General features: G+C 40.0%; 1 protein-coding gene across 1 annotated transcript in view; it reads right to left on the reverse strand.

The window, feature by feature from the left end:
* Positions 1-306: 306 nt before the first annotated feature.
* Etfa (electron transfer flavoprotein subunit alpha) overlaps positions 307-13,490 on the reverse strand; it is a 61,353-nt gene continuing 48,169 nt past the window's right edge. The window contains exons 10-12 of the mRNA XM_057767261.1: positions 8,319-8,384; positions 5,434-5,514; positions 307-563 (exon numbers count right to left, since the gene is read on the reverse strand). Of these exons, the coding sequence (XP_057623244.1) occupies positions 525-563; positions 5,434-5,514; positions 8,319-8,384 (186 nt within the window). The 3' untranslated portion in view covers positions 307-524. The remainder of the gene's footprint in view (positions 564-5,433; positions 5,515-8,318; positions 8,385-13,490) is intronic.

A 13,490-nucleotide genomic window follows, 5' to 3' on the forward strand; every position in this document is an offset into this window, starting at 1 on the left:
GGGATATGCCATTCAACAATTATATTAGGGTGACCAGGCTAGAGGAATGTTCATGCTTATAATCTTGCCTAAAACAGAGAGCACCTGTGAGTAAGACAAGAGAAGAAGCAAGTGATGTTGATGATCTGGTCTATGTAGCCCTGGTTGGCTGGAACTTGCTATGTGGACTAGGCTGGCTTTGGGTTCACAGAGATCCATTTCCTTCTGGGGTGCTGCGATTAAAGGTGAATGCAACCATACCTGGCTAGAAGTGCATTTTATTCCCTTTCTTCAAATTCTTCTTTAAGAAGTAAGGCATGTTTCTAATAGCAATTTTAAAGGATGAAAAAACTTTATTATATATTTTATTACAGAATTAGAAAATGTCAAAAATAATTGTTTAGGACCACAAAAAATTAAAAAGAAATATAATAATTGATTCATCAAAAGGCATTCTAGCTATTAGCATATTTTCTTTCCTCATATTATGAATTTCTATGATTTCAGCTGAATACTTTTGACAGTTTCCTTGACATGATTTTGATTTATTTTTTCTTCAGTATTTCTGTCATTTCAGGAACCACCTGCAAAACAAACAAGCAAACAAAAAACTGAAACAGTAATTAACATCTTAAGTCCTACCTGAAATAAGGCTGTAGTGCTTGGGGAGGCCATGGAGGCTAAAATCATGACAAATCTTCATTCAGCAACAAGCACCATCCAGGCACACACATTCCTTGCTCTCTCGCTCTTTCTCCCACCCCTAGTGAGATGGCAAACCCTCTGGGGGAAAGCTCACCAGGAACATAAGCTGTCACGGTTTAGAGCCAACTTCTGTCCAGATGCCTTTTGACACAATCACAAACTTAGACATCACTAAAAATACTTAGTAGAAGGCTAAATTCTTCTCTCTGGGGCTGAGAGCATCAAGACTTCTTTACCTTCGTATTTCCCCTTCCTTCCTTTCGTGCACCCGCCTCTCCCTCAAGCCTGCACACCAGCGGCACTGCTCAGAACTGTCAGACTTCTCCAGCGCTTGCTCTTTCATTCTTTTTTTGTGTATGTGGGTTTTTTTCTGTTTGTTTGTTGTTGTTTTTTGAGACAGGGTTTCTCTATGTAACTGCTCTGGCTGTCCTGGAACATGCTCTGTCGACCAGGCTGGCCTCGACCTCAAAAAGATCCTCCTGCCTCTGCTTCCCAAGTGCTAGGATTAAAGGCCTGCACTGCCACTACCGGTGACTCTTTCATTCTTTCATTGCACACTTCATAAACGTTCTGTTGGCTTTCTCAACATTTGTTACTATTACGTGGTACATTCCAATGAACTGAATTCAGTATCATTGCCTTTCACTAAAATCAAGATTGTGTGCCTGTGCTGTGGCTGGTTAACAGACAGAACAGACCACAGCAAGCGCAAATGACTGGGCTGACACCCATTCTAAAACACAATTAACTGCGACCCTTGGCCCTGTCAGGTCAGTGGCTGCAACTAGAGTGCAACGTTTGGACAGCAGAGGAGGGCGGACAGCGAGACTGTGATGCCGCACAGACATTCTCAGCACCAGCCAGGTCGCTTGTGTAAAATATCAATTACCCAGTCTTCCAAAGGGCTGTGGGCTGCCCTAGCTCAGAGATCTCAACTGACCGCTCTACTGATGAATGCAGCTTCTCAATTATTTAAGAGAGCTACATTTCCACAAGGTGGAAATAATGCGTTCCTACAAAATTTATTAAGGAAATTGTCGACATGTTGTTTCTTCCGAATGTCACTTTGTCTCCAGCCTATTAAAAGGCCTGTGTTTACCATGGAGCCAGCAGGCATTCGCTCAGGGCAGCTCTAAGTGCTGGCACCACTTCCCCTGGTTTTCCTCAGTGGAGGTACCATGAGCTCAGAGCTCATGCCAGTCACAGGGATGACATGTTCTTCGAGCCTCACACAGGACCAGTATGTTTCATGAAAAACATGCCAGAGCATAAAATCTTTCCCCAGGAGACCAAACATTTAGAATATATAAAGTTCACCCTACAAAATGTCCCCTCACCACACTAACCACAGAAGAGTCAAGGAATTTTCTCTTGCCATCACTAAACCAACAACAGATTTCACAAGGAGTCTATATGACCCAGTAAGGGGAAATGCTAAATGTAAAGGCCCGGGCATATTGAAAGACCTGGATTCTTATTTTTAATATCCTTTAGACATTGCAGAGGCAGCCAGCCCTACTCAGGAAGAGCAAATCAGAGGAGTCTTGAATTTAAAAAGATAGCAGTCTACTGCCATAAACAAATAATGAACATCTTCCCCTTAGAGCTGGGAGAGTGGAGACATCTTTGGGTATGGGATTTCTCTTCAGTGTTATGAAAATGTACTGGGACTAAGTGATGGCTGCACAGTTCTATGGGTAAACTAAAAATCAACAAACTGACATTGAGGTTTTTGATCAATTCTGTTACTAGAAATATACTCTAAACGTGGTCATCTTATACCAGATGTAGGAGAATGAGAGGAACAGTAACACATGCTCCAAATTTAGGAGTTTTCAAGAAAGAAGAGACCATTGTAACCTAGGAAAATTTAGAACATCATCCTAGAAGAGAAAAGGAATCTGGTTAAAAGAGAGAGGGGGGAGGGGAGAGAGAGAGAGAGAGAGAGGGAGCGGTTCAAGTGGTAACAGAGAGTGTAATGGCTGTGGTGGGAAGACAGGTGGCATAACAAATCCACCCATGCAAACAGTATGGTCTCTTCAATAGAGGGTGCAGTGCAAATGGACATACACATGGAAAGAATGAAGGTGGGCCCCTATCAAACACCATATACAAAAATGTATTCAAAACAGATAAATGACTATAACCATGAAGTTGTTAGAAGAAAACCTAAGTGTGAATCTTCATTACTTTAGGTTGGCCATTGACTCTCAGATACAATAACAAAAGTACAAGCAATGAAAGGAGATGATAAACGACTGGACTTCATAAAAATTAAAAGTATTTGTACATCTAAAGAAATTATCAAAAAAGTAAGAATAAAGTTGGGCATGGTGCTATCACCTTTTATCCCAGCACTTGGAAAGGAGAGGCAGTCAGATCTTGAGTTCAAGCCCAGCTTGGTCTACATAGCAAGTTCCAGGCCAGCCAGGGCTACAAAGTTTGTTTCAAAAAACAAACAAATGAACAAAAGCAAACAAACAAATAAATAAATACAAACAAAACCCTTTATTGAATGATAAGAAGTATTTAGAAACCATATTTGATAACAACTTTGTATTGAGACTATGTGAAGAACCCAACAAAAAAATAAACAGTCTAACCAAAGACTTAGGCTATAGCTCAATGGTAGGGCATTTGCCTAAAATGCACAAAGCCCTGGTTTCTACCTCTAGCACCAATAAAAGAGAAGCAAAGGACTTGGATATAAATGTTCGACAAGCATCTTTTCAGTGCTTGGATGTTCTTAACATCACTAGTTACGGGTGCAATGTAAATTAAAACTATAACTGAGATATGACTTCACTCGTAGGATGGTCCTAATTAAAAGAACAGAGGCTGTGGAAAAAGTCTTATACACTGCCAGCAGGAATGTGAAATTGTGTAACCTCTGTGAAAACAGTCTAAAAGGTTTTCAAAAAGCTAAGATGGAATTACTGTATGACTGGGCGATTCTGTTCTGTGTGCATGCAAAGAAAATGAAAGTGGGCATTTGAAGCCCAATGATTACTACAGTGTATTAGGAAAAGTTTTCTTAGACATAACACTTGAAGCATAGGCAACATAATATTAAAAAAAAAAATTGGACAAGTCAGACTTAATCAAAATTTAAAATGTTTATAATGAAAGTGAAAAGGCAAACTCAGATGAGAGACCACACTGGGAATCATACCTGATAAGGAACTAACTTCCAACACAGACAGACAATGCTTACAAGTCAAGAACAAAAAAGGCACAACACAATTTAAAAACGCAAGTGTCATTTCTATAGAGAAAATATGTAAATGGCTAATAAAAGTACAAAGAAAATAGTCAATATCATCAGTCTCCAGGAAAATACAAATCACAACTAAAAGATGCCACTTCACATCCACAAGAACCCTTATAATCAGAAAGACACAGTGACATGTGCTAATGAGTGTGCAGAAGACTCAGAGCCCCACAACCTTCTAGTGGGACTGTAAACTAGTACAGTCGCTCTGAAAGCAGATTGACAAAGACTTCTACAGCAATTCCATATTGAGAAAAGAACTTCAAAGAAATAAACACTGTCGTCTGTACAGAACTATATACAAATCCATAGCAAGACACACACACACACACACACCTTCTTTTCAGACCAGTTCCCTCTCTCACCAACATATCACAGTCGCTAAACAACTCCCCTAACAGTTACATACTTAGGTCAAACAGGAGCAGATTCCTGACAGAGAACCTCAGCATCACTGAAGTGGGTTATATTTTTCCCAAGACAAGGCCTAAGCCCTTTAGAAGGTCCCTTGAGTGGAAGGATGACCTAAGCTGAATGAGAAAACACCCACCTAGTTTTTCCATGCAGTCTGAGCCAACAGTGAGTGCCACCGAGCAGTTGAAGGGTCTCTGTCTAGTTTTCACTGCCTTGAGTCAGCCTGCTGCTGTCAACTGTCCTGCTTCTATTCTCGAGTCACAGCCTCCCCGATGTGGCACACATCCCTCAACGTACTTCCATGTTGGGGGCTCCTATCCTGGCAAACCCATGTCTCCTAGGGCTGAACGCTACTTTCAGAGTGCCAACTTCTCATGAGGGATTTTGCATAGGCAGAGCAGGGCGACAAGAGGAGGCTGGGCCAAGCATGAGCTATGTACTTTTAAATGGAGCTAAGTACATTTCAGGTGATCATCAATTATAATTTGCTAAGTAAGTTTCTATGATTGAAGTCTTTCTCATGGGGAAGGCAAACACATAGAAACAGTAGGGTAAGAATGCTCACAAATGTGCTTAAAAATGGGGGAAAAAACATGTCTTCTTTAAACCTGTCACATGAGAAAGCTCTTAATTTTCAAAGTCAATAAACAGAACATTCTTGTTGAGCCAGCTGAACCGGACTTGAGTGCCAACTCTTCCCTGAAAAGCCCTCATACCCTCAGCAATCCCTGAATGAAGAGCTTGACGCTCATTTCTGTAGTATATCTATCAAATGTGATCCAAGATTCTACCTATGGTGTCACTTTACACTATGCTGATTCAGTGTGTGATATACCAAGAGTCCTGTGGATATTTTATAATCTGGATTTTTTCAAAAGAAAAAAAAAACTGTGTTGTACAGTAACATCACAAAGCTGTTATATTTTAAATATGATAAAATTATGTAATAAATTAACAGCATATATACAGAAGCACAACACACATTTTTGTCTATCATTTCATTTTTGACAAAACCCACTGGATGGCAACGCTGGTGACAGCAATCCCTTTCAAGACTAGCTTACCTTAAACAAATCTGCAACTATCCCATAATCCGCCACTTGGAAAATCGGAGCTTCTGGGTCCTTGTTAATAGCCACAATTGTCTGTGAAGTGAAAACAGAACACTGACTGGTGGTTCTGTTTTTAAGTTCCTTCTCGCAATACACTGATAGTCTTTAAATATCTGTCAAGACTAATTTGGAGTTTCTATGCCAACACTGTACACACAAAAAGGTTTTGGGTAGTACTGTAGTAAAATAGCTACCACTATCAAAATATCACCACTTAGTATAGTAAAATAGCATCATGTGGCCCATCTTGAATAAAGAGTTTAAAATTATTATCCCCTTAAATTTTTTTCTTAAGAAAAAAAGGTTTGATTTTTAGATAAAATAGTAACTAATCCATACCTCAAACACAGTGTTTGCAAACTTTTGTTTCTATTCTGTTCTACTTGTTATTCATCCTGGATCTGTACTGAGTATAAAAAGCTATCTTGTCAACCTGCTATTAAAGAACTTTAAAAAATTAAAAAGTCCTTATGTATGCAGCAAATACACGCAATAAAACAAGTTACTGGGTCTCCTATAAAAAGTATATGAAAGTTGTGGCGGTTACTTACAGAGCAAAGAGAATTGTTTGGTATTTTCCATAGTTGTTTCAAACACCATTATAATTAAGTAAAGTTAGAGCTGTGACTCAAGTGTAAAATTATTTTAATGGATAGTGAATTATAATAATTCAGATCTCTAAAGGTAAAGATAAATTTCTAACTACCTATCATTGTATCTTGAGAAATCCACTGGCATTATTCTGATGTAGTCTGGCCTAAAATAAAGGCTTCAGAACATGTCTAATTCCTCTACAGGGCTCCTGAAATAGACAGTTGAACATGTCAGAGTAACTGGGACTGGAGCTCAGTGTGGCCTTGATGTTGTCAGCTCAGAGACAGTGCATGAGCTTCACATGTGAGTCTCAAATCCAGACTTGCGAGGACAAAAATGTCTCACAGGGCCCAGACTTCACTGATGTTCCTCTTCTGGGAAAGTGTATCCTGCTTCGCAGCTAGAAGCAGAGATTTATTTAATTGATGACGGCTAACGATTCTTCTGGAGGCCACCTAGTCAAACATTTGACAGTTTAATCATCTGAAAGCTTTTTCGTCCCACTACATAAAGTTATTTTAAAAGAGTGAGCACATAACTATAGGCTAGGAACCACAATGATATTAAAAAGAGAGTGGATATACTTTTCTGGATTACTAAAATAATATTCTTAAATTATCAACTGCAAAACTGCTATAATAAAGTATTGTTTGCTCCTTGTAAATTCAAGCTTTTCCTCTTCCTGTTTTAAACACACATTGTATTCAACCTTATCACTACATATATAGTTTAGCATATTGACTAATTTGCTATAATAATCAATTCACTATACTGTCATGCTAAATAAAAAACTGCAGCTCAATGCAATTATCAGATTTAGGCCATTCAAACAAGAATTTAACAAAAACTATCAAAGAAATCATTGGTTCCCCACAAAAGACAGAGATAATAGTAGTTGTAGTTGAAATATTTTTTCCTTTTTTTTTTTTTTTTTAATGGATCAAGGTCTTTAAAGCAGGCTAGCCTTGAACTTATGTTTTCCTGCCTTAGCCTCCATGGTGGTGGGATTGAAGGTGTGCGTCATCACATCTGCTGGATTACCTTTTATTCATTTAATCATCTAATCACGTATCTGTGGACTGGGTAAAAGGATGCCACCACTGAAGTTTATTCTCACAGATTATTCCCTGTAGTCTCTGTATTTCAGCTGTTCCTGGCTTGCTTAGACTTACGCTATCAAGTCTGTTTTGCTTCCCTCAGCAACTAGTCCTGTTGCCAGGTGAGGGGAATTTTCACCAGGATCTTCTTGGCACACATAATCGTTTATTTTGGAGGAGTATTTTAAACACGTCTGAATTGGTCTAGCTAAAAATATATATATTCTAAGGCTTCTGGTATTAGAGAGGTCGTGTGTGTGTTTTGTGTGTGCGTGTGTGTGAGCGTTAATGCATAAGTCACATTTCCCCAATGGCACTGCTGTTTTCAGAGCTTAGTAAAGAAACCTGCCATCCAACTGTGAAATCTGACTGGGTCTGAATCAATTCATTTAGAAGCTACAAAGAGATAGTGCATGTATTTCTTCAAGTGAGAACTTAAGCCTGTTAAAAGTTTTATTATCTTTTATATCCAGCTTCCATCTGAATGGATAAATGCAGGGTTTCAGATGCATTTCTGCCTTCATGAAAGATAAGTTCATAATTCAAACTATACATTATTATGCATGAGTTAATATGTCATACTCTGAAATATATGTTCAGAGTTATTACAGAGGCCTTCCAAATGCAGTCCAAGTAGTAAGTTAAAATCAAGTGTTTTGACTGCACAGCACATCTTTGACAATTTCAAAAGTATTAAGATTTCCCAACATTCTAACCCAACTGTGTCAGTCACACACTCCTAACAACCCAGAAGAGGGTGGTTCTGATGGGCACCAAGCGAAGATGACAAGAGATTCAGGGACCAGAACCTTATTAAGTTGCTTCAGTCTCATATCTTCTACCCACAGATTGTCAGAGCTGAAATGGATACTGGTAATTACCTAACACCCACATTTGGGAAACAAAGAAACTGAGGCACAAGCAGACAGGGCTCAGCACACAGTAAGCTTAGCTTAGGTTTAGCTGTGCCTTGTGATGAGCCACCCCTCCCCACTAACAGTACACTTCAGACAGGGCATAGCAGCTTCAATCTCTCAGTTCCCAGATATATGTTAATGCAAAGTGCTCAAGTTCACACTCCAACTGTATGTATACAGAAATGTGAACGCTTTTTCTTTTAATACTCCAATTATTGTACACTATTACCTTGCTGTCCTTCATCCCAGCTAAATGTTGGATGGCTCCAGATATTCCAACAGCAATATAAAGTTCCTGAAACAAGAGACCACATTATTAATATGCATTTATATTATAGAACATTTTTGAGGCAGAGTCTCAGGTGTCCCAGGCTGTCTCAAACTCACTATCTATTTGGGGATGACTTTGAAATTCTGATCCTCTTGCCTCTTCTTCCCAAGTGCTGCTGATATTACAGTCATCCATCACTACACCTAGTTTATGGAGTCCTGTACTTGAACCTAGAGCCTCGTGCATGCTAGGTTAGCACTCTGCCAACTATGTGCTACATCTCCAGCCCTATAAAATACTTCACAATGTGTATACCATTAGTAACTTAAATCTTAGGCAAAAGATATGCAAAATGAATTATCCTATATGCACCACTTAAGTCATGCTTTTCTTCTCCAACTTTTATATCACAGTTCTCTTTTTCTAGTGAGTTCCTATAGTAGTGGTGGTATAAAAATACATAGACAAACACATACTGAACATTTACAATGCACCAAACTGCTCAGCATCTCACAGCAACCATCCCAGTTTCATACTGGCACCTATGGCATTCACTTTGGTATAACTGTGCAACTCACATATGTTGTATCTACCCATTCACAACATGCACACATTATAATATTAACATATACACACATATTCAAACATATTAAAATATATTTTTTGCTTGTTTGCCTTCTCACATAAGGATATTTGTGAAAATGATAATTAGGATCTATTTATTAAATTTCCTATTTATAAATGCCAGAAATACAAATTAGTGTGAAGAGGTTCTAAGCATGCCTGTGTTCACAGACAGATGGATGAATAGATGCGGAATAAAAAAACACACTTCTTGAAAGTATTGGTGTGGCTTTCAGAATCCAACACGAGGGCTCCCACATGGGTGTTTCTGAGTGATAATTGTCATCTGCACATCTTCTAACCCTCTACCCCCAAATATTAGAAGGAAATCATAGCCAACTACTGTTCTATCTATCCCCTTATCTAAAAATTTTAAAGTACCAATGTTTGAAAATTAAAAGTACCATCATGGAAGAGTGATTTAACAAGCACTTAATTACAAGAGCTCAGGTGCTCCAGTTTGCCTAGTAGGTATAATTAAAACTTCAACTGAGAACCTTTTCCCACCCATAAGCTGGCATGCCCTGGCTTGGGAGGGAGGGGCACTGACCGTGTAACCAGAATGTCACTGCTTTTGGATGAGTAACATGGAGAGAGCACTGGAGGTGGCTCTGCCATGCCTACTTCTGTTACAAGGCAGACACTTCAAAGCCACTGGCAGTGTCAAGTGGTCTCACCTTGTTTTTTCTATTGCTTATGATTTAGTTTAACAACTGTCCATTGTATCAGAGAGCATTTCAGCTAGGATAGGAGTAATATGGCCCTCCAGTGTTGTGATATTTCATAAAATCTAGGTATATAGGACATACATAGGTCATTTTCCCTCCTGGGGGGTCTTAGTCTACAGGTGCTTTTCCAGAAGCTTCCAGGATACTCCCAAGAATAGCCAGAACTGAATACCATAGGCAGACAGCGCCTTCAGCTCTGATGCAGCCCCTCTAGCATGTTGGCAGCATAACCACGGATCTTCTCTTTAAGAGCATAAAGTGTCCAACTGCTTCCAGAACAGCACAGTGCCTCTACACTGTAACCTTGAGGCAGTTTTGTCTCCATGGTGAGTTAATCAAGTTAAAAAGAGCTGACCTTGTTTTCTGAACCAGCTGTACTAGTCTTTTCCCTAGTTATTTTTATAAGGAGACCATTACAATGAGTTGGGAAGAAAACTACAGTGTCAGTGTGCTATGGGAGGTGTGCCTCCTTTACTCAAGCCTGCCGACAGTGAGAGCTATTTGCCTTAAAGATTTTCTGTCTTGGGATGAGAGGTCTACCACAGAAAGTAAAGATAAGCAGCTAATACATGTTCTGTCCTGAATACACCAGTAATTACACAGCTGAACTGCAGCATGTTACCACACCCAGCTGATGTAATGATGTTAAAAGAAATTATTCAGACAGAAAGTGTCTCACTAGTTATTCTTCCTGATCACTCTTCTATGTAGATTCTCAAAGAACACATTGGAAAAGATCAATAGTACTATAAATGAGTTTTCCTGTATTAAAATTCAACACATCTTAAAAGCTCCATTTTAGCATGAAATGCTAACAAAAATGCTAGTTCACCCTGGCAGTAAATACAAGCATAATATAGATACGTCCACCTTGAGCTTCTGCCTCTTTTGAATGAATCCCATTGCCTTTTACCATAAATGTACCAAGGAGATGACGGAATGTTAACCAAAGCCAATTCAAGGCAGGTGCTTCAGGCTATCTATGACCACCAACATCAACAACCTAGCGGATCCTCCTGACCAATGGGACTTCATTTTGTTGTTTAAACACACTGAAATAAGACCTTGGGAGAGAGAGAGTTGGGGAGCTGGGCTGCACTGAGGCCTATGACTCTCAGGCAGGAAGAGAAATAGTCTTTTTCCTTTTAAAAACCATGTTCAGGCAATTAGACTAATATACTAGGATGCTTCCTCTGGCTTTAGAAAGCATTTTTCTGTATTTCAATAATAATAATTAGTATGTACAAAATTCTACAGATGCTAATTTATGGAGCACTTTAGATACTCCTTCGCAGCACAAGACAAACCCTACCCTGAGGCATTTTTCTTCTAAATCAGTGAAATAACTGGGAGAGAAAATGAGAGATGTTGGAGGGGAGAACAGCAATTAAGGATTCAAAAAGAGGTGGGATTAGAGACAGAAACAGGTTCTGGAAGAAGGAGGTGGCATCTTGAAGCTAATCCTAGGGGCTTTAGTAAATGCAGGAAGAGAAAAGGAAAAGGGAGGGCGAGAGGGGAAGAAGAGAATGAAGGAGAGAGGGAAGGAAAGAGGGACAGAGCAGGGGAGACAACAAGAACATGAACACAAAACCAGACTCACCATATTGGCAGCAATACTGTTGTTTACCCTGCAGGGAAGAAGTAAAGTCACGAGATAGAAGAAGGACCAAAGTGATGTGTGTGAGAGAGATGGCACCAATAAACATGGCCCAAAGAAAGCACTAATTCTTCTACTTTTCTCAAATGCCAAACAAAAACTAAAACAAAAACACTACACCTGTAAACCCATGCAAAAAACTCAGGGGCTGAGGATTCACAATGGACTGTAAGCGAAAACACCAAGTCTCAGCTGCTGCTCACAGATGTGCACAGAAGAGCACTGCTGGGGTCAAAAACCCAGGATCTGGATGCTGTTCAGACCAGAACCAATTATTAACCTCTCTATGCCACTGCCACTTGCTTATCTCAAAACTAATATCATAACAATTCTTAAGATTATTGCTGAGGTTTCCATCTTTAGTACAGTATCTGGTTTCCCAAGAAACTAACGTACCATCTCTCAGTCTGAAATCTGTTCAAACCTTAATTCTCTAATCTCACTGGTGATCTGGGTGGAGTACCCTAGGGTGGCCTCAGGACTACCATGTACAGTTAAACAGGTGTACACTGAGCAACTCTGGAGAAAGGCACCACTTATGCCAGTCACTAATAATCTACACTTTTATTACAATAATTTTCCAACAGATGGCAGCACAGGAACTTGAGAAAAAGGTACTTTATAATTCAAAGGAGCAGCCAAAATGCCCTGTGATGCAAATAATAAAATATGCAAGTGTACCAGAACAGGAAAGAGTTCAGTGGTAATGGTTAGCTGATTTTTCTCTACTTTGTGTGCATATGTGTGTGCTGCACAGCCTAGAGGCTAACACCGGGTGTCTTCTTCAGTCTTTCTCCACTTTATTTTATGAGACAGGGTCTCTCACTGAATCTGAAGCTCAATTTCAATGTGGTTGGGCTGGTTGGCTGGCAAACCCCAGGGATCATCCTATCTCCACCTCCTCAGCATGGCATTATAGGTATGCAATGTTTCACATGGCTTATTTTGTGTTATAAATATATTTTAAATTTATCCCTTGGTTATCTCATAGGATCATATAACACATTTTGATCACATCTACCCTCCTCCCCCATACCCTCCCAACCACATGTGTTCTCTCTCTCTCTCTCTCCCTCTCTCCCTCCCTCCCTCCCTCCCTCCCTCCCTCCCTCTTTTAACAGAGTTCACTTAGTGCTGTCTGCAGAACCATCTACTGGAGCCTGAGTAGCCTCTCAGAGGCCTCATCCCTGAAGAATTCTAATTCTCCCTCCCTCAACAGCCACCAACTGCCAATAGCTCCTCAGGTAGAGGTGGGACATGATGAACCCCTCCCCCTCCATGCTGGAATTTTGAGTGGGTTGGTCTTGTTCGGATCTTGTGCAAGACCCCGCAGCCACTGTTAATTCAGGAGTGCAACAGCCCTGTCATGGCCAGAAAACACTGTTTTGTAGCAGTCTTTCCCAATCTCTGCCTCTAACAACCTTTCTGGCCCTCCTTCTGTGATGTTCCCTGAGCCTTGGGGATAGAAAGTATGACATAGCTATATCTCATTTAGGACTGAGCAATCCACAGACATTTATTCTCTGCATTTTGAGCTGTTGTGAGTCTGCCTTAACCACCATCCACTGCAAAAAAGAAGCTTTTCTGATGAGGGTTGAGAGATACACTATTCTGTGAGTACAGACAGATAAACTATTTTGTGAGTTTAAAGGTTAAGTAGTTAGAAATAATTTGATATGACACCCACTCAGTAATAACAGTAGTAGCTTTTCTTCCAGGACCCATGGTCTCCCCAGCCGTGGGTTTTTGACCCAGTTTACAGCATTAGGGCATGAGCTGTATCCTATGGAGTGGGCCTTAAAGTTGTTGATTACCCCTCTCCTCGCCCCACAACAGTCATGACACCTCTGTACAGCAATGTGCATATCTTGCCAGGTCAGTCATTACAGTTCACAGGTAGCTCACCAGATAGGACTGTTGGTGGTTTTCCTCCTGTCAGTCTGTATCGCTCCCTTCAACACTGTAAGAACTAGCCAGTAGGGAGAAAGCTTCTACATCAGTACTACCTTGATTTCTCCAGGTCCTATGACTCATGTATGTGCTTGCTATCTTTGACATCAGGGTTGTAACATCAAGTTCTGGCAGGTAACCAAGAACATTGGTACTATTTGTGTATGTCAG

This window comes from Chionomys nivalis, chromosome 4, assembly GCF_950005125.1.
Source record: "Chionomys nivalis chromosome 4, mChiNiv1.1, whole genome shotgun sequence".
Lineage (NCBI taxonomy): Eukaryota > Metazoa > Chordata > Mammalia > Rodentia > Cricetidae > Chionomys > Chionomys nivalis.